General features: G+C 52.7%; 1 protein-coding gene across 7 annotated transcripts; it reads left to right on the forward strand.

Annotated features, from left to right (window-relative positions):
* Positions 1-1,412: 1,412 nt before the first annotated feature.
* HNRNPC (heterogeneous nuclear ribonucleoprotein C) lies at positions 1,413-9,657 on the forward strand. Of its 7 annotated transcripts, XM_090052951.1 has the most exons (10): positions 1,413-1,561; positions 2,779-2,928; positions 3,207-3,232; positions 6,201-6,461; positions 7,015-7,129; positions 7,618-7,665; positions 7,895-8,055; positions 8,785-8,898; positions 9,104-9,261; positions 9,350-9,657. In XM_090052951.1, the coding sequence occupies exons 4-10, from the start codon at positions 6,221-6,223 to the stop codon at positions 9,431-9,433; spliced, it is 921 nt and encodes a 306-aa protein (XP_089909077.1). In that variant the 5' UTR covers positions 1,413-1,561; positions 2,779-2,928; positions 3,207-3,232; positions 6,201-6,220; the 3' UTR covers positions 9,434-9,657. The 7 variants fall into 7 exon arrangements, with proteins under 7 accessions (XP_089909077.1, XP_089909079.1, XP_089909076.1 ...); XM_090052953.1 differs by lacking the exon at positions 2,779-2,928 and having other exon boundaries at positions 1,427-1,561; positions 8,785-8,886; XM_090052950.1 differs by lacking the exon at positions 2,779-2,928 and having other exon boundaries at positions 1,432-1,561.
* The last annotated feature ends 11,172 nt before the right edge of the window (positions 9,658-20,829 follow it).

Here is a 20,829-nt window from a genome sequence, read left to right on the forward strand (position 1 = left end):
CTGGGAGGGCTTAAAATTGAGAGTTTAGTGTCATCATCTGATTCCAGAGACAATAGCTGTACGGTAAATGCCTGATATTGCTGGTCTCATGAGAGCTGGCAACACTGGACAGGTGCTGTGTGAAAACCAGTGATGGACTGGGATCTAGGGAAGGAGACGGTTGAGAGGCGATAGAGTGGAGCAGTCTAGAGATGGTATTAACCCAGACGTGGAGATTTTGGAGGGGAGAATAAGAGGGGGCCTTTGTAAGCAGACCCACACTCACCAGAGGCAGCAAGGCAGGGCTGGGGACACCGGGCCATAAGCTCAACAACAGGACAAATACTGGTCCCTGCAGTGCCAGGCACTGCCCGTTCAGAAAGGGAGCCGGTCAGTTCTTGGAAGCAAGTGGTGGCAGCAGCTATTGAGCAGGAGCACAAGCACACAGCCTCTGACTGGAGCCGCCTAGAAGGGAGCGTCTACACATTTGCTTTCATGTGCATTTCACTGCTTTATTGCACATTAAAGAGTCACAAAAAAGCTGTGCACTTTTCCTAACATGCATTAAACTAACGTGCCTTTTTTCCAGTACCTCTCAGTGGAGGTATTAGATTTAATGCACACTAGCAAAAGCACATTAATGAACGGGTAGAGGCGCCCTAATTGCTGGAGGCTGCAAGGGGGACGAAAACCTCTGGGCGGACCCAGTTCACTCCCAGCCCCTTCCCGCCCCACCACCTCAGGCAACGGTGTCAATGATTTCAAACTGGCCAATGGGCGTTCGGGAAAGACAGCGCCCAGCAGCGATTGGCGAAGACCTGACCAATCCGCGCCTGCCTTCTCGCTCCCACTGAACACGCCGCGCTCGACAGCCTGCGCCGGCCTCTGACAAGCAGAGTGTGGGAGGGGAAAAAAGGAGCCCTACGTCACCCCCAACCGGGACCAATGGAAAAGCGCCTATGCCAAGGTCCTGGCCGCCAGTCACAAGCTCCGCCCTGCTCCCTGGGGCTTTTCCCGCGAGTCCTTCCGTTGATCCCGCCTTCTCAACTTCTAGCCTATAAGAGCTAAAACTACCGGGGAGTGACAGACGTTTCAGCCATTCACAGTGGACCGATGCAGAGAGGTGGGTCCGTAGAAAGCGTAATGACCAATCACAGAGAAACATGAGGCAGGGGCGGAATCGAATGTGCCCTTCACCCAATGAGAAAGGACTGCGGCGTGGACTGACAGCGAGTTTAACCAAGCAGAGGAGAGTGTTGGGCTGCGGGCGTGGAGCGATGGGAGCAGTAGCCAGTGGTTGCTTACAGCCTGCCTTCGCCGAGGCAGAGGGGCCGAACCCGCCCATTCCAACCCCTCAGAGCCTCCTCTCTTATTGGCCAGGAGCAGGATTGACTTCCGCGACAGCCAATGACAGCGGATAAGGCTGTTGCCCCTCTTCCAATGGGGGCGGGGACGGGGCGGACTCGGATTAGTCCGGGCTGAGCGGTGCAGAGGGCGGCGTGGGCGCCATTTTGTGAGCAGCCCGGAGCCAGGAGGCCGCGGCAGGAGCGTGAGCGACTCGGAGTCCGAGCGGGGCCTAGCGGTAAGTCTGTTGGTGCTGCGCCGCTGCACGCTAAGCTGAGCCGGGGCCCCCGGGACAGAGCCGGGGCCGCCCCCCCGCGCAGTGTGCTCCGCCAACCCGCGCCATTTGGGGGTAGCGGACACCCCCCCCTCCGGCGCGGCTCTGCCCGGCCGGGAGCGCGGGGGACTCCCCCCCCGTGGGCCTACAATGGTGCGTTCCAGGCACTACAGCCTGTTCTCTTGGGTGAGACCATCGTGGGGCCAGGGGGGAGCCGGGGAGAAGAATGGTACGGCTCAGGCGGGAGAGACCACCATGGCGGAGGGAGGGGATGATATTGCTGAGGGGCGGCCGGGCGCGGGCTGACCAATGGGAAAACGAGGAAACCGCGCCCCACCCCCGGGGGGGGGGGACAATGGTGCGGCCTGTAGAGCCCGGCTTTCCCGCTTCTTTGGGACAGACCAATGGGCGCGCAAGGGGGGGATGGCGCCTTCACCTCTATCCACCTCCCCCGCCACGCGGCAGTGGTCTCGGCCAGGTGGGGGGGTCTGGCTCCCGGGGCCTGTGCTGCAGGAGCCCGGCGAGGGACAGCCTGGTGGGCGGCAGCCGGCTGGGGCAGTCTGGAGCAGAGCCCCAAGAGGGCAGGAAGAAGGGGCACCACCTTGGGTCATGTCTCGGCCCTGCTGCTCTCTGCTTCCTGGGTCCTGCTCTGCGCCTCAGCCCTGCATGCGGATCCCTGCAGCCAGAGGGCACAGTCGGGATCTGGCCCCGGTGGGCCTCGTTTCTTTCCCCGTTCTGCCAGGGATAGGCCCCCTCCCCTTGCCTCGCCCCCTGTTTCCCGCCGTAGGTAACGCTGGTGCCTCCAGGGAGGTGTCAGCATTGCATTGGGTCCTTGGCTGGAGCAGGATGCGTGCCTGTGGACCCCCACACCCTCAGGGCAGCTTGAGCTCCAAAGATCCTCTGCCAGGATAGGCTCACATGACACTTCCCCGCCTGCAGGGATGTGCATTAGCAGGATGCAATCCCCTTTGAATTCCCTCCTGCTGCCGTGCTTGACGTCTGAGCTGCTTCCTTGGAGACGGAGGAGCGGAGGGGTTAGCGCAGGATGGTGGCAGAAGCCCTAGCTTGAGTGCTCGGGGGGCCCCTGGAGGCAGGCAGGCCTTTCTTGGGGCGGGGGCGTGGGAGGGGCATGCAGCATTTCTGAGGAACCCTGACTCAATCTGTCCCTTCTCCTTCCACAGGGCAGCGAGGCGAAACCCCATCCCTCCTCACTGGAGCTCAGCTTCGTGTTAACCCCCTCCCCCCACACACCTCCCCATTTTATAGAGCCCTTTTAACAGTGCCCCTGGGGCTCAGTGCTCCCCGCGCCACACTGGAGCTGGATTTAAGATGTAATTTTGAAAAGTGTCTATTTTTTTCTGCAGCAGCTGGGTTAGAGAGGAGGAGCCTTTTAGCCCCTCATGAGCTGACCTCTCGGGTATTTTTAGAGTGCAGTGGTGGTGTGCAAAGGGCTTTGATTGTCTCCTACCAAGAGCTCTCCCCACGTGGCTCTGTGGTAACCACAGAGCGCGAGAAAGAGGGAGAGAACAGAAATGATCATTGCTGACTTGACCTTTCGGCACCTCCCGTTTTTCTAATCTGGGCTATTTTTATTTTTGTTTTTTTACAGCGAGATTTTTTTGATCTTCAGCTACAGTAAGTTATTCCACATTTTTTTCCATTTTTCCTGCCTTTCCACTGATTTCCTTTTTATTGTTGTTGCTAGTTACTATTACTATTATACTACTATAATGCTGATGACTTTACTATGCTGATATATTACTGATGGTGATGATAAATGACACTGCTGATTTTTAACCAGATGAAATCGCGTTTTTCTGAGTGTTCCTGACTGAGCTGGGTTTTTACCCTTTGTGAGAGACAACAAGGTTTTTGCATTTTTAAAGTGGATTGATCACGCTAACTCTTTTTCCCCCCTTGACTGTTGAGAGTGGGACCTGGTTTCTCCTGAACTGTTTTAGAGCGTCTTTGGAAGTCTGTATTTTTATTTTTTCTTTTGTTTTTTTTTTATTTTTTTATTTTTTAATCTTTCGTTTGTGCCATTTTTAAACTTGCTGCCGTTTGATGTCTGTGGTGCTGATCGCCTGTGGTGGCGATGGCCCTTCCCCAGCCCCCTCCTCTTGTGCCCCCAAAACCCTCCTCCTGCTCTCTTCCTCTACGCCGTCCTTCCCTCAAAACAACCCACCACCACGCCACGGACACCTGGCCTGGAGCGGCAGCAACAGTCAATGGAACCACCCGTGGAGCAGATACAAACCCATCCCAGGCGATGGTAAGAGGTGTGAGGCCAGTAGGTTTCACTGTGAGCTTTGGCCACCAGAGCTGCAGGCCCAGGCATGGAGGAGTCCCCAGCACAAAGATCCTGTGTTATACTGGAGGCCTGGTTTAGGGTTAGAAGTTCCATGTCACAACTGTCACCTTGGCTGGCAAAGCTGTGTAGGAGCATGGTGGGAGCCCTGGCGCTGTGGCCTTAGTGCTGGGGGAATAGACCCCACAGGGAAGGCCCAGCTTTGGGAACCGCAGCGGCTCAGCAGAGCTGGTACCCCATGTGCGGTGAGCAGTGCTTCAGGAAGACATCTGGGTTTGACCTGGACAAAGGAGGAAAAAAAGCCACGGGAGTCTTGTTTCCCTGCCTTTGGGCAAGCTGGTGCCCTGCTAAAGGGGAGCCTTCCACCTCCTGTCCTTCAGCCTGCTTCCCCATCCCCTTCCCCAGTGAGGAAACCATCTCTGAACACAGGACACCACATGAGACCTCCTAGAACAGTGCTGTCCCTTGTAGTGGGATGGCAGGTCAGGCCTAGAGCTGTGTGCAGGGCCAGCGTATGTCTAAAAGGCTTTCTGTGCTTCTGTGCCGTGTCTGCAAAAGCAGCAGGAGCTTGAGCCGCCAGTGAGGAAGAAACAATTTTATCATAGTACTTAGTGCTACGCTCCTGATCTTCTAGCTCTTGAGTCCTCACCACACTCTGGAGGTGGCATTCAGTCTTGCCCTACAGCCTCTTGTCTTTCAGCTCCCAAGCTTCCCTCTCACAGCGCTGCTCAGGCCCCCTTGAATACTAAGGTACAGTCCAGCATCTCAGGACAGGTGACTGTTGACAGGCTTCCAAGCTCCTAGGAGATGCTTCATCTAGCCTGCTGAAGGAAGGAAGCTGTAACCCCTCCCCTTCCCTACTGCCTGCCTTTTTCCTTTGTGGAGAGGGTCATATGGCTTTTTCTCTGCTGGCCTGTCCCTTTCTCAGGACAGTGTAGTGTAAAGGCTGAGTGACACCTGGAGGAGGTAGGCTGGCACTCTGTCCCTCCCAGGCCCTCCTCCAGCTCTTCTGGAGTGCAGCCTGTTTGGTGTCTGCAAAGCCATGCTTTAAGTCTGTGCAGTATGACTTCATGGGTATGTGACCATTGTCTGCAGCGCATCTGCACCCCATGCCCACTGAGTGTTCTCCCTGTCCCTTCTCAGCAAGGGTTGCAGGGTTGAGCACCTTCAGAGAGGGTACACTGGTGCATTTTTGTGGCTGCCTTGTGTGTCTTTCTGCAGTGAGGCTGGGAAGGTGCGTGGGTCCATGAGGTGCTACAGCAGTGCCACGGTACCTGGGCCTGGTCCTGGTCCTTTGCACCTGGATGGGGGGAATGTGGGTGGCAGGAGCTGAAGGGCCTTGGATGGCAGGTCTGCCCTCTTCTGATGGTGACAAGGCTGAAGTAGTTCTTGCTGGCGAGGGTAGGATGGGAGGGGATTAGTGAGATGGGCAAGATGGAGCAGGTTGGTCAGGAGCTGCTATATGCAGTTTGCTGTAGGACTAAAGAAGGGGTTTGCTGGGAAGGATAAGCAGCAGGTACAGTGCCAATAGGTACTATCGTGTTGTGTAGCTACTGCAGCCTGTGGAACTCCCTGCTGCAAGGAGTCATTGAGGCCAGAACCTGTGTCAGGGTTCATAAAATATCAGGCACTCATCCATGTTGAGTGCCCTTAGCATGGTTGAGGTTGTGATTGCCAGATGAGATCCTTTGAAAATGCCAGCTAGACTTGAAGTGTGGGGGAGGTCCTGGTGCTTCAGCCCATGGTTTGGCCCCTGGGAGTGGTAGAAGGGCCAACTTCCTGAGGCCTGCTGCTCTCAAGGGTTTTCTAGCTTTCCTCTCAGGTGTCTGCTGTCAGCTTCCATTCAGAATGGGGCTGGCTGACTCTGGTGTGGGCTGTAGTCATGGGGGGTGGGGGGAGCCTGAACCCAGGAGCTGGACAAGGGCCTTCTCTCACCAGCTAGAAGCGTGTCTTGAGCTGGGGTGTTGGACCCCCTCTTTTCCAACCTTTTTGATTCTTGGAGGTGCAAAAGCGAGGGCAAGTGCTCTGGAGCCTATACCCAAAGCCAGTGGAGAATTTCTGGGTTTGCCCTGCATCACTGTATAGCCATGGGCGTGGTGTTTTTCTGTACAGACGGTGTTGCTATGTATTGCAGTGGGAGGCTGTGTGATTGGTCCCTTGTAATTCTGAAGCACTTAAATCCCTGGGGCAGATGATGCTGGGGACAAGATTGGGAGGAGGGAGTGGCTGGGGGGGACACTTCTGACCTTTCTAACCACCATGGCTGCCCCTTGCCTGACACGCCTGCCCCGGCAGGTCCTTGCTGCACGTGAGTCATGGCCAGCAACGTCACCAACAAGACAGACCCACGCTCCATGAACTCGCGTGTCTTCATCGGGAACCTCAACACGCTGGTGGTGAAGAAGAGTGATGTGGAGGCCATCTTCTCCAAATATGGCAAAATCGTGGGCTGCTCTGTGCACAAGGGCTTTGCCTTCGTGCAGTATGTCAATGAACGCAACGCCCGTGCAGCCGTGGCGGGGGAGGATGGCAGGATGATTGCTGGCCAGGTCCTAGGTAAGTGTCCCTGAGGTGTGCCTGGCCTGTACTTCAGGGATGGCAGGTAATTGTGAGTTGGGTTCTTGGTGAGTGTGCAGCTGTGGCACTGCCCTGGACCAGATGCCTTTATCCCACACAGGGCAAGGTTAGCCCTGGCCTGCTCTCATTCTGCCTCCCCCAGAAGTGCACGCTGGCCTATTTGTGTCCCATTGTGAACACTTAGGCCAGAGGCAGGGGAGGTCATTAGGAAGTGTCCCCTGGCCATGGCTCTGACCTGGCCTGTGTAGTCTGCAGATGGCAAGATGCCTGCTAGGTATTGGGTGAGCCTTGGCCTCTACCCCTATATACAGAGCACATGCCACATGACATGGGAGGAGCTGTTGGCAGTGAGGAAGCAAGTTGAACAGGAGTAAACAAGTTGGGGGCTTGGACTGGGGGGATGGGTTTGACCTTCTGTGTGCTGTGATGTTGCCTGTTTCCCCACCCAAACCCTATTTGGTCACAATACCATGGCTCTGGCACTAATGAGGAATGGGGCTGCTCCCTCATTGCACACCCATCTCTTCCTCAGACATTAACCTGGCAGCCGAGCCAAAAGTGAATCGAGGCAAGGCGGGTGTGAAGCGGTCGGCGGCGGAGATGTACGGGTCAGTAGCTGCACCACCTTCTCCGTCCCCTCTAGTCAGGTCGGGACCGTTATGTTTTCTATATCGCGTTGGTGCTGTGCGTGGGCACCTTCTCTCTTTCTGTCTCCCAGAGGTGGGGAGGGACTGTTGGGAGGCAGCTTGCTGGAGGTATCTCCGCTGGGGGAGCATGTCCTGGCCACTCAGCCCCTATCCTGGGCTGTGACTCCTGGCTACCTGGGACTGGGGAGTGGCGGCCCAGGCCTATGCCAGCTCACCTCAGTCAGTGCCAGGGAGCAAGCAGGGGCAGAAGCAGGCACTGGTGGGCTTGCCCAATAAAACTGCCTCATCTGCCTGCAGCACAGATGCTCTGTGTGTGACCTGCACTGGCAGTCTGGGGAGGCTGGGATGCTCTACCCTCCCTCCATGGGAGGTGGTGTGGTGCTTGGCACCCATGTTCCTCACCTCCTCTGTTGGGTCCCTCCCCACCTCCTCCCCTACTCCAGGGTGCCTGCTCCTCCTGATCCTATTGCCTGGGTTCTCTCTTTCAGGTCTTCCTTTGATCTGGACTATGACTTTCAGCGGGATTACTATGACAGGTATGTCACTGCCATTGCATACTGCAGGTGTTTTGGTGAGCTGCAGCCCAGGGGGAATGGGGTGGAGCCATTGATTCCCATGTGGGACCTGCAGTGCCACTGGCTCTCCGAAGGGCAGTGAGTAGCCTTCCCAGGTATCTTTGGTCCTGGGGTGCTTACTCTTCTGGGGCATTTGCATGGTAGCAGTGGAGAACTGGGGGGTCACCCTCCTCTCCTGACCTGCTCCTAGGATGTACAGCTACCCGGCACGTGTGCCTCCACCTCCCCCCATTGCCCGAGCAGTGGTGCCCTCGAAACGCCAGCGTGTCTCTGGCAATACCTCCCGCCGTGGCAAGAGTGGCTTCAACTCCAAGAGTGGCCAGCGGGGATCGTCCTCCAAGTCTGGTAAATGTATGTGTCAGACCCGTGGTGCTGCTTCTGGGGAGTGGGGGTGGTGGGATACAGTGTACCCCTTCTTTCCCCTGCCCCCCCAGTCCTCCATTCCCTTGCTGGAGCCCTGACTCGCTGATGGAAGGGGGAAGCTGTGTCTCATGCATCCTATGCTCTTCCCTAGAGAAATGCAGACAAGTCAGGGGTGATCTGATGGCCACCTATAAGTTTATCAGGGGTGACCACCAGTATCTGGGGGAATGTTTGTTCACCAGAGTGCCCCAAGAGATGACTAGGTTGAACAGTTATCAACTACTGCAAGACCATTTCAGGCTGGACATAAGGAAGAATTTCTTTACTGTCCAAATCCCCAAGGTCTGGAACAGCCTGCCATTGGAGGTGGTTCAAGCACCTACATTGAACACCTTTAAGAGCAGATTGGATGCTTATCTTGCTGGGATCCTATGACCCCAGCTGACTTCCTGTGCTTCAGGCAAGGGGTGGACTCTGATCTTCCAAGGTCCCTTCCAGCTCTAGTGTCTATGAAATCTATTAAGTAGGCAGGTCTGCCTTGGGCCACATATTTTGTTCCTAGTGCATCTGCTTCTTGCTTGTGTTTGGCATATGGGTCTTAGTCTCAGGCCCTGGGAGTGGAAGGGGATATGGAGTAGTCTGTATCTTTGTTGGGTTGGGCCTCAAACCCATTGGGGCCCACTGACTGATCTCTGCCCTGGTCCTCTTGGCTTTCAGTGAAAGGTGACGATCTCCAGACCATTAAGAAGGAGCTAACCCAGATCAAACAGAAAGTGGATTCCCTGCTGGAGAGCCTGGAAAAGATCGAGAAGGATCAAAGTAAACAGACGGGTGAGAGGGCGGGCGGTGATGGGTGTGGGGCTCCTATTTGGGACCCTTGGGACCATCCACTCTAGGGAGCCATGGGACGAGGAAAGACTTTTTTTTCATCTGGAGGATGGGGGGAGCTTTTTCTTCCCTCTGGAGCAGTTGTGCGGGAAGTCTCTAGGAGGCAGAATGTTCCCCTGATGTGCCCCTCTTCTCTTGTCCCCTGCAGAGCAGAAGAATGACAAGTCTGAGGAGGAGCAGAGCAGCAGCTCCATGAAGAAGGAGGAGAGCAATGTAAAGCTGGAGTCTGAGGCAGGGGCAGATGACTCTGCTGAGGAGGGGGATCTGCTGGATGATGATGATAATGAGGATCGGGGTGACGACCAGGTATGAACCTGGGGGTCCAAGAGAGCGGGCGTAGGGGCGGGCGTCCCTGTCTCTAATCCCGCCCCCCCATCCCTGTCCCCTCTCATAGCTGGAGTCCATCAAGGGTGACGAGAAGGAGGCAGAGGAAGGAGAGGACGACAGAGACAGCGCCAATGGCGAAGATGACTCCTAAGCACCCAGTGAAGCCCCCGGCAAGGTGCCCATCTGATATTTGAGCCTGTCACTGGCCCCTCCCCCGCCTCCTCCTCACTGCCCGCCCCCTGTGTTCATGGTGTTGTCTCCTGCCACATCCCTGCTCTCATCGTAGTTCTGTTAAGTCCCCTGTAATTTTCCTCTTTTAATTTTGATACCTCTTTATGACTTAACAATAAAAAAGGACATATGGTTTTTACCTGGTGCATTAACCTGTACCTGTTATTTCCGGGGTGAGGAGGTGAGGGACAGAGCAGGAGGCCAACCGCCTGTGGGCCTGGCCCCTCTTTGCCAGCAGGCTGAGGAGTAAAAGATGCTCATCCTAATGAACGGGAACCTGGTATGGAAGAGGTTTAGATGCTGCATGTGGGGCTTATGCTGATCACCCTGTGTCCTACACTTGCAGCTGGCCACTGTCAGTTTGCTTCCTGGTAGCTGCCTGTATTAACCAGGCTCCCAGAGCCCTCTGATTGGGGTGTTACGAATTCATGGTGCACAGCCACTGTTCCCTGGAGAAGGGCAGATGTGTGCTTTTTCTCTGCCCCTCTGGGCATCACTGGGTGGAAGAAGATGCTGGTTACTTCTCCAGCTGGCTTTCAGCATCAGTTCCCTTTGCAAGGAATTGCTCCTGGATGCAGTGGGGCAGCGTACACCCTGCAGGGGCCAGTATCAGTTTTACTGGGTGGAGGTGTCCTATGTCCGTCTTGGCCGCACACAGAGTGTTGTGGCCATGCTTGCCCTTGCTGCATCCCAGGGGTGATAAGACATGCTACAGGCTACCTGATGGCCACCCCCCACCCCCAGCACCTGTTCTGCTGCCTTGCTGCAGGTGGGGGGGTGGTGTGCTGTGTTTGGGCAGGAAGTATGGGGGCCCAAGGTGGGGGTGGTAGAGTTGAAGGGGGTGGTGGGCTGGAAGTGGGGGCTGTGGGCTGGCAGGGGAGTTAATACTAGAGCCATTGATTGTTGCTTCAGGGGCAGATCTGGGGAGTGCACTGATGCACTCGCTTCCCTGCCTTCCCCTCACTTTGATTCTTTCTCCACCCACAATTTCAAGCCAACTGCGTGCCAGCTGCAGCATATCTAATCGGGCAGTGCTAAGGGAGTCACTTGACTTCATAGCTCATTGCCATCTACCTGATTCCTGCTAAACTCTTTTCTCCCCAGGGGTTAGCAACACTCATCCTTCCTTCTGGTGTTCAGCAGTGCTCTCTTCGCTGCTTCTGGTCACGTTGCTTCCATTTCCCAGCCCTGCCCACTCTTTAACTGTCACTAAAAACATTTACTGTGGTGTGAAAATACCCCACTTCCAAGAGATTTGAGAAGGCTTGACTGGGTTTTATGAGCCTGAAAGCAATGCACAGTTAATACTAAGGTCTGCAGGACTAAAGATACTGTGTTTATCAAGTTTTTTTGTGACTTTAATATGTAAAGTGTGATGGGGCAAGCGAATGCACTCTCCAATAAAGTTACCTTGTTTTGTTTTGTTTCTGTCTAGAAGTGAGTAACGTATCCCTTGCTCTCCTGACCTAGGCATGCACAATCTTGATAGGCAGTGCCAGGTTCTGCTGGCCGGGTCCAGTCCTTCGGTCTGATCTGGCTTCAGGGGGTGGCACAGCCTTACCTTGATCTGTCTGCAGGGGCAGAGCAGAGCAGCCCTAATATGCCTGCCCTGGGAGATTTGGGGGACTAGCCCAGATCCAGATGTGCTGGTGCGAGAGGAGGAGTGAGAATCAGCCCAGCCTGATCTACGTGTCCAGGGATAGGGCCTGATTCCCCTTCACACCAAGAGTCTACTTGCGGCCACACAAAGCTTCCACTGCTCCCTGCTATGCTATGTCTGGCCAGCACTTGGGGCACACAGAGGTGCACATGGGCCAAGCGGTATCATGTTGCTGTCCTATGCACATGCATATAAGCAGTGAGCAGCACAGCTAGCGTCCCTAGTGTAGACTTCACCACTTGGAAATGCAGCTCTGCAACCAGGCCAGGAGGCAGCATCATCATGTGCAGAGACCTAAGGCAGTTGATCCCTCAGGTAGCAGCAGTGCCCTCTGCCCTAGCCCTGAGGTCCTGCTCTCCATCCCCCATGCCAGATATCTTTGCAACTGGAGGCGTGGACCCTGCTACCAGCTGCCCTTTGGTGTCTCAGTAACCTGATTCACGGTGCCAGTGAGCATGAAGTGCATTTCCCAGGGGTGGGATCTTGTGCTGTACCAGCTGGGTGGTTGGCATGGAATTTGGCTTCCCAGTGCCAGGACTGGAGGCAGGAGGCGGTGCATTGGCAAGCTTGTGTAACTAGCCTGGCTCTGCAGCTGGTCCAAGAAAAGATGCTGCCCTAAGAAATTCCTGCCTCTTTTCTGGAGCAGCAGGCCTCCAGCCTGGCTTTCCCACTCCACCACCACCCTGGCTTCTGGTCAAGGCCCTCAAGTAGCTTCACCTCTGCCTCTACCTCCACCATGGGGCAACTGTAGATCCTAGCGGTACCAGTTGGCATGCACAGTGGCAAAAGGGGCAGGGGCCTACTGACGTCTGGACTTCCCATCTGCCAACTGGAAGGTGTTGCCAATCAACCAGAGTGACAGCTACCTACAGGGCCTTCCCAGCCTACTGGGGCTCACTCTGCCCCAGTTCAGACCTTTGGCTTCTAGTAGACTGCTGCCCCCCTGTGGACACAAGGTGTCATAGCAGGGGGGGTGCTGCTGAGGCATCCATGCTGGGAATAATTGGTGCTTGGCCTGGCTTTCTTCACCTCCATCATAGAGATCAGAGAGAAGTAAGGCTGAAAAGGGACCTCAAGGGATCATCTAATCCAGGACTTGCCTTCCAGCCATGAGCAGCAGCCCAGTGCAGGGGTGGGTGGATGCAGGGTTTGGGAAGGTGGCATGTGGCTGGGGTGTCCCACCCTCATACCACCCACATCAGGCTTCTGATTTCTCCTTAACCCAATCACAGTGTAAAGAAGGCCAATCTGGTGCCTCTGGGCCTAGCGGGAAGTTGTGCTGACTCTCACTTCACCCTTGCTGGGAGGCAGCAGCAGCTGCTTGCCAGCCAGCACTGATGCCTTGAGATGTTGGGGGACAGCTCTAGGGTTTTGAAAAGGGTTGGGGGGGGGTGCAGACAGTGCACAGTATTATCTAACACAGCACTCATTTTTCCTCAAAGTAAAAAGCAACTGAAAGCTTCACTAATAAACAGGCCCTGAGCCCAGATTATTCAGTTTAAAACTTGGAGTGTGCATTCATTTCCTCTGTCATATATGATCTAGAAAAACACAACAGACACAAAACTAAATGCATTTCACCAAAAGACTGTTTCATTAGCTCTGGTGTCATTACAGTTAAATGTAGGTAAGGACTACAGAAGGAGGTGGCATGATTGAGCCAACAGGCAATTAACTGGCAGATGAAAGAAAAGTATTTATACCCGAAAGCTTGCAAAGAAGAATTTTTCCAGCTATTTGAGTTGGCCTAATAAAGGATACCGGATATACCCAAAGGACCTTCTCTGCCTACAGTGATGCATATGGGCAAAAAATAACCCAAACTATAGCTACGCCATGATGGGCTCTACATTAGCTATTACCAGACAGGAAAGATCTGGGAGTTAGTGCAGATAGTTCAGTAAAACATCAGCTGAGGGCTCAGCAGCCCTCAAAAAGGCAAAAGGTTAGGGATTATTAAGACGGGAATTGTGCACAAAACGGAAGGTATCATGATGCCCTTTTATAAATCCATGGCACATCCACATTTTGAAGACCATTCCCAGTTCTGTTCTCTGCCCCTAAAAAGGAGATAGAGAAAGGCAACAAGGATGATAAGTGCTATGGAGGGTCCTTCAGATGAGATGAGACTAAAGAGCTAGGCCTATTCAGTTTAGAACAGAGATGCTTGAAGAGGGGACATGGTAAGGGTTTACAAAATAGTAAATAGTGAAGAGATAGTCAATAGGAATTTATTATTTACTCCTGTTCACCATATAAGAACTAGGGGGGCATAAAAAGAAGCTGGTAGGTCATCAGTTTTAAACTAACACAAGGAAGTTCTTTTATATACACGGCACAAAATTAAAATGTGACACTCATTGCCATCAGATGTCGGGGAAGCTAACAGTTCAGCTAGATTCAAAAAGGGAGTGGACGCGTTCATGGAGGAAAGGGGCATTGGTAGCTATTGAGCATGGGTGTGAGGGGCACGGCCTCTGAATTAGAGCTTCTTAGACCCTCAGTGCTGGAGGCTGCAAGTGAGACAGGCTGGGGGGAACCCTGGTCAGGCCTAATTCACTCTTCCTTCCAGCATCGGCTCTCTGCCCCAGTGTGCCCTGGGAGACTGGAAATGACTATTCTTATATATTCTTATGACCAATATTTTGCAACATTTTTTTCATTTTGCACCCTCCTACACAGATGCCGGGTTGCAGCTGCTCTTCCTGGCTTCTCTCCAGCCCATCCCTGCAGAGCCTGACTCCTGGCTTTCTCCCACCTGCTCCCAGTGTCCTCGATGCAGAGAGGGTCACAAGTGGCTGGAGGAGTTGGGGCCTTTTCTAGCCAGCCTTCCCCCGTAGAAAGGAAGCTTGGGGGGGCGGGGGGGTATAATTTATACCAGATGCTTAACCCTGCCACTACTCCTCCTGCTCTGGTTCTAGGGCTTCCCTCCTCCCCAGTTTCTGTCTCTTGTTTCCCCCCACTCCCTTGCCAACTGCACCCCACTGCAGAATCAAAGTGGAGAGGAGGAGGATTGTTCACCTGTGGGCAACTGCATGTTTGGTCCTCTGAACAGTGAAGCCACAGTGCCCCAGCACTCCCTGCACAACACCCCTGGGCTCACAGCCAATGCTCTGCTTCTGAAAGCCCCCTCCCCTCCAGTGTCTTCCCCTGCCCTGGAGGGGCTTCATGTGTTTGTGGGGAGGGGGTGGGTTGCTGGCTAATTTTGGTTCTGTATATTTTTTGGTCTCCCCATCTGTCTTTGCACCTCCCCTCGTCCCTGGAACCCACCCATCCACTCTCCCCCTATTCCCTGCCCCCATATCTTCCTTTTTGTTTCTTAGCAGGTGTATATAATACCCTGCCATGAATGAATGAAACGGAACTTTTTTTGTGGGGGTGGGGTTGGAAAAAAGAAACCAGAGAAACTCACAGACTGTTCTTAGCTGCTGATTTCTTGACAATAAAGGGTAGAAGCCTTGACAGTGTGTGCCTCTGGGTCTGGGGTGGCATGGGGATATCTTGAGCACATGTGTGAGTATGGATGTCTGTGATCCCTATCAGTGCGGCGATTGTCCCTAGGGAGGGGGTTGTGCTTAACCCAAATACTGTATTTGTTTAGATATAAAGCACTCCACTGAATATATATATATGTGTGTGTGTGTATGTGTATGTATGTATATAATGTTATATATGCTATAATATAATATGCATCTTGATATTCTGAAAGGCAGAATGAAGGCAAGAAAGGGTTTTCTTGGGGGGGCAGGGGGAGGGTTTATTTTATTTTTTTTCCCTCCCTCCCTCCCCACCCAGAGTTATGGTTGTATAGAGCAGGCACCAAGCCTTGTCATAGAATCATAGAAAAGAATCCTAGAGAAGTCAGACTGGAAGGCACCTCCAGAGCTTATCTAGCCCAACCCCCTGCAATGACATAAGCATACACATTGCATATGATTTGTGTGTGCATGTGCATTTATACAGACATACATACATGCCTTTTCACTAAGATACACATTCAGACAGGATAGGCCAGGATTGTTGCTATCCAAACCACCCCATATAAACCATAATCTAAACTTTGCATAAGATGACTCAACCCTAACCCAACACAGACTTAACACCCTAATATGCTACAGGTAAAGCAGGGGAACCACAGCAGCCAATGTTCTGCATCTATGAAATGTAGTCAAAAGATGCTCAAGGGATCCCAAGCTAGGCCATGTCCCCCACTATAGAGGAAGGCAACCCTCCCTTCTCCCCACAGTCTGTAACAACTGGATCCTGGGGTAAAATTCCTTGCTGACCCCAAATATGGCAAGCAGTTTCACCCTGAGTGCAAGACCTTCTAGCTAAGAACCTCTGACTTTGCTTCTGGCAGGAGCATTGGCATACCCTAGTCAAAATCCCCAGCTTTAGCTGCAGCCGACAACCGAGGAAGCCTCTGAGGAAGGCTTAAAAACACCCTAAAACATACAGCAGAAAGTAGGGCAAGGGGGTTGGCAACCAGCAAAGCCCAGAAGCATGAGAAATACCCATGGTAGAATATAGGCACAGCTATGCCTAGATTTTCCCCAACCAGTGACTGTCCAACCTCTTCTTGACCACCTCCAGTAAAGTTGCAAATCCACAACTTTCTAGGCATTAATTTCCCTGATATCAAATCTAAACCTGCTTTACTGCAGCTTCAGGCCATTCTTCCATGCCCTACTCTCTGCAGCAAGACAGAAAAAGGTGTTTTTACTTTCCATGATAGTAGCCAACCATTGATCTTTCTGAATCATGGTGTGTGCACAAGATGGCACAAGACCCTTTGATGTATAGGCAGGAATGGAGTCTGCCCAGACCTTTCACCCCTCCTTTAGACCATTGAGATAGTACCCCAAGGCCAGACCAAGTCCTGGCACTCAGTATTTGAAAGCTGTAATTACATGCATCACCAGGAATTGAATGCAGATCTCCTACATGGGGGAGAAGGGAGAATGTCCCCCTACACTGAAGCACAAGTATTTGACAGTTGCTTTTGTAGCATCTCTTAAGTGCCTTTCCGAAAGCTGAATATGCCTACCAGCCTCTCCTCACATGACTTACTTTCCAAACCCTTTATCTTCTTTATCACTCGCCTCTGCACCCTTTCTGACTTCTCCATGTCCTTTTTAAAATGTGGAGCTCAAAACTGCACACAATACTCTAGATGAGGTATTGTGCTGTGTAGAGAAGCATGATAACCTTCCTTATTTTGCACCAAATGCTTCTATTGATACATCCCAAAATGATGTTTGCCTTTTGTGCAGCTGCTGCAGACACATACTGAGTTTGTGGTCTACTAAGATTCCCAGATCCTTCTCTGTGGTGTTGCCATCCAGCCAGGTATCACCCATTTTGTATTTGTGTTTTTGATTCTTCCTCCCAAAGTGTAGCACCTTGCATTTGTCAGCATCAAACTTCATCCTGTTAGCTCCAGTCCAGCTTTCCAAACTGTCAAGATCCTTCTGAATTATGCTCCCATCTTCCAATGTGTTTGTGATCCTTCTTCGTTTTGTGTCATCTGCAAATCTGTTCAAGACGCTCTCTATGCCAGCATCCAAGTCATTAATAAACACGTTGACCACCACTGGGCCCAGGACAGACCCCTGTGGGACTCCTTGCAACCTTCTGCCATTCTGACATGGATCCATTAATAATTACTCTTTGCTTGTGGCTATGGAGCCAATTGTCTATCCACCTTAAAGTAGTTTTGTTCAGGCCACATTTCTCCAATTTGTTTTTTGGACCTTGTTAGAAGCCTTGCTGAAAGCCAGATACATGATATTCACAGCAGTCTCTCCATCCACCCAAGTAGTTGCTTTGTCAAAGAAGATCAAGTTTCTTTGACATGATTTGTTCTCAGTGAATCCATGATGGCTGCTTGTGATCAGCTTTTCCTCTTCCAGATGCTTGCAATGTTGCTTCCTTAGGATAAACTCCAATAACTTCCTAGGTACTGAGGTGATGCTAACCAGTCTGTAGTTCCCTAGGTCCTCCTTTTTGCCTTTTTTAAAAAGAAGCACTACGTTGGCCCTTTTCCAGTCCTCTGATACCTGCCCTATCTCCCACAACTTCATAAAGGTCAAGGGCTCCACAATCCCTTCTGCCAGTTCCTTCTGTACCCTGGGATGAAGTTCATCAGGCCCTCCTGACTTTAATTCATTTAGACTGACCAAAAGGTCTCTGACCAACTCTCCTGTTATCTCCTCTCTCAGCTTGTCCCTTTCCTTATCCAAATAATCCTTATTGAGTGCCTGGCTGCAGCTTGATATTTTTTTGAAGACCAAGGTAAAGTAGCTGTTGAATAGCTCTGCTGTCTTTGCATCTTCTGTTAAGAATTCTCCTGGGCTAGTTACGCATGGACCTACAGCTTCCCTGATCCTTCTTTTCTGGCCAACATACTTACTCAACCTCTTCTTGTTGTCCTTAACTTCCTTCACCAGCTGCAACTCATTCTTTATCTTTGCTTTCCTGATTTTTTTCCTGCAGGTTGTTGCAATTTCCTGGTATATCTCCTTGGTGACCTCCCCATTTTCCCATTGCCTACACAATTTCCTTTTACATATGAGACATTTTAGAAACTCCTTGTGCAGTCACATCGGTCACTTGATGTTCTTCTTGTTCCTCCATTGTGTCAGGACAGTTTTTGTTGGCCTTTCAATACCGAGCCCTTTAGAAGCTTTGGCAGTCTCTCTATGATGTCCTGAGTTCGAGCTCCAGACAGACAGCACACTTCCCAGGACCCTAAATCCAAATGACAAATTGGTGCCTCTGTCCTCCACAGAAGGGAGTCACTAACCACCACCACTCTTCTTTTCCTTCTTATGCACTAGTCCTAGAGCCCCTGTTTCATAGTGCTCTCTAGACTGCTGCCTCCTCTGCCTCACTCCTGCAGAAATCCTCTCCTTTTTCTCATCCTCAGCATTTCCACCGCAGAGTGCTTGAAAGCAGCTGTTGACTTCAATCCGTTGCTCTTCAATCCTGGGGGCCTCCTTCTTCAAGTAGTAACATGCTGCCACTTCTCCTCATTGCCCTTTGGCCTTTCCAGTACCAACCTCTCATAACTCCTCTCCAGATGCATCCAGGACCAGGGAGAGTAACGCAGCATGGATACCTGTGCTTCCAACCTTTGAATCTTTTTCTCCAGGGCAGGCACCAGCTTACACCTGGTGCAGATGAAGTGCTTCCCACCTTCTGGGAGGAACATGAATATGGCATATCCCATGCAGGTCCTAGCTGCTGACCTGGCTTTCACTTTTCTCATTGCCCTAGGGCCAATAGGGCCGGCTCAGTCCACCCCATGGTTAATCCATCTCAGTCTGCCTCCTTAGGTCAAATTGGCCAACTTGAGCTGCCTTGGCCACTTCAGGGTCAATCAAGCTGACTTGGGCACTCCAGGGTCCATCAGGCCAAGTCAGTCACCCTGGGGGTCAATAAGAGTTACTCAGTCACCCAGGAGTCAATCTGACAGACTCAGTCATCTCAGGGTCAATTTGGGTGACTTGGCTACCCAAGGGTCAATAGTGCCAGGTTGCTTGACTTGGTCACCCCAGAGTTAGTTCAACCAGGTTAGACATCCCAGGGTTAAGCAGATTCAGTCTGACTTGGCCTACCTAAGGTCAGTGTGGCTGATGGTCACCTCAGGTCAGCTGGGCTGACTCAACCATCTCAGGATCAATCAGGGTTACTTGGCCACCCAGGGATCAGACTGTTAGATTCAGCCATTTCAGGGTCAGTCTAGCAGATGCACCTGTCCTGGGATCAGTCAGGCTGAATCAGCCACACAGGGGGTAGTCGGGCTGAGTCAGCGACACCAAGGTCAATTAGGCTAAGAGCTGCCAAATTGGCCACCTCTGTTCTCTTGTGCTGAATCAGCTGCCTTGCAGTTAATTAGGCCATTCCAGAGGTCAGTCTGGCTGACCCATCCAGTGCAGGGTCAATTGGGCCCACTGGGGTCAATCAGGCTAATTCAGCTGAGGGTTGTAACTGGAGTGGGAGCAGGCTTCAGGCACTCCAGGACGGGACTGGTGCTATAACCAGAGCAGGGCTCTGGGAACAGGGCTGGGACCTGAGCTGGATCTGAAATGGCTGCAGGCTTTAGGCACTCCAGGAACAGGACTGGAGCGGGCAGGGAGATCATCATGCCCACCTTCACCTTTCCAGAGGGGTAGAACCGAGGCAGGGAGTAACACAGCTGCCAGCACTGGTGGCAAGACCACACAAATTTCCCAGGGCTGCCACCAGAGCATGGGGGCAGAGGTGCCTCTGGGTTGTAGGTGGTCTGAAAGGATGAACAGGTGTTATAAGCAGCAGCCTGGGCCCTCAGCGTCTCACTCCTGCTGACGGGTCTTCATTGGAGCTGAAGGTGCAGTGCTTTGTCCTTGTGTTAAAGCAGCTCTGCAAGGCAGCCAGAGCCTGTAGGGGAACTGCAGTGGCTGAGGAGCCCATCACAGGGAATGGGGCCTGCCCTGCAGCAGACACTGACACTCTAGGGGTAGTGGAGGCCATGCAAGATGCAATGGGTAGAGTTGTGGACAGTGGCTGAGACCACCAGGGGAGGTGGTTAGACCACCAGGTGAGATGATGGTTAGGCCATGTGAGGCTAGTGGTTAGACCACCAGGGGAGATCCAGAGATCAGGGCAGAGTCTGAAACACAGGCCCAATCCAGGATCAGGAAGCAGATACCAAGGTCCCAGATCCAGGGGAAATCCAGGGGGCAAGTTCTGAATCACAAGCAGAGTGGAAGGTCAGGAGTCAGAGGCCAAATTACTGAATCAAGGGATGATGCAGAAGCCAGCGTGCAGGAACAGAACGAGCAGGGTCAGGAAGCCAGGACTGCTAGGTTGTAGTGGCTTGCCAGGACAGACCTTCCTCAGGAACTGCTGGCTTCCCTGGTGTCTACTGCCACAAGCAGGAGCTAAACGGGGAGACTGCTCTCCCAGGAGCCAAGCAGGAGACCCAGGCAGGTCTGACCCACTAGGGAATTAGCTCAGCTTCCAACAGTTATGCCCAGTTGTGCCACCCAGGGAGAAAGTCCAAACTGGGTTGCCTGGATCCTGGGCAAGCTTTTTGAGAAAATTATTCTGGCGCATATCCATGAGGGGCCAGCAGGGGAGATCATGCTTAGGGGCAACCAACACGGGTTCATTAGAGGCAGGTCCTGTCAGACCAACTGGGTGGCCTTCTATGATCAGATCACCAAATCCTGAGATGCAGGGGTAGCAGTGGACATAGTCTTTCTGGACTTTCGGAAGGCCTTTGACACTGTCTCTTACCCCATTCTCATTAAGAAACTGGGGGACTGTGGTGTCGACGCCCACACAGTCAAATGGGTTGCCAACTGGCTGGAGGGCCGCACCCAGAGAGTGGTGTTGGATGGGTCATTTTCGACCTGGAGGGACGTGGGCAGCGAGGTCCCCCAGGGCTCGGTCCTCAGGCCCGCACTGTTCAACACCTTTATCAGTGACTTGGATGAGGGGATAAAAAGCACCCTGTTCAAATTTGCTGATGACACTAAGATGTGGGGGGATGTGGGCATACTAGAAGGGAGGAATAGGCTGCAATTGGACCTACACAGGTTACAGGGGTGGGCAGATGAGAATAGGATGGGATTCAACACCGACAAGTGTAGTGGGGCTGACGGAAACCT

Source organism: Crocodylus siamensis, chromosome 6 (genome assembly GCF_052110815.1).
Source record: "Crocodylus siamensis isolate JL-2025a chromosome 6, ASM5211081v1, whole genome shotgun sequence".
In the NCBI taxonomy this organism is placed as follows: Eukaryota; Metazoa; Chordata; order Crocodylia; family Crocodylidae; genus Crocodylus; species Crocodylus siamensis.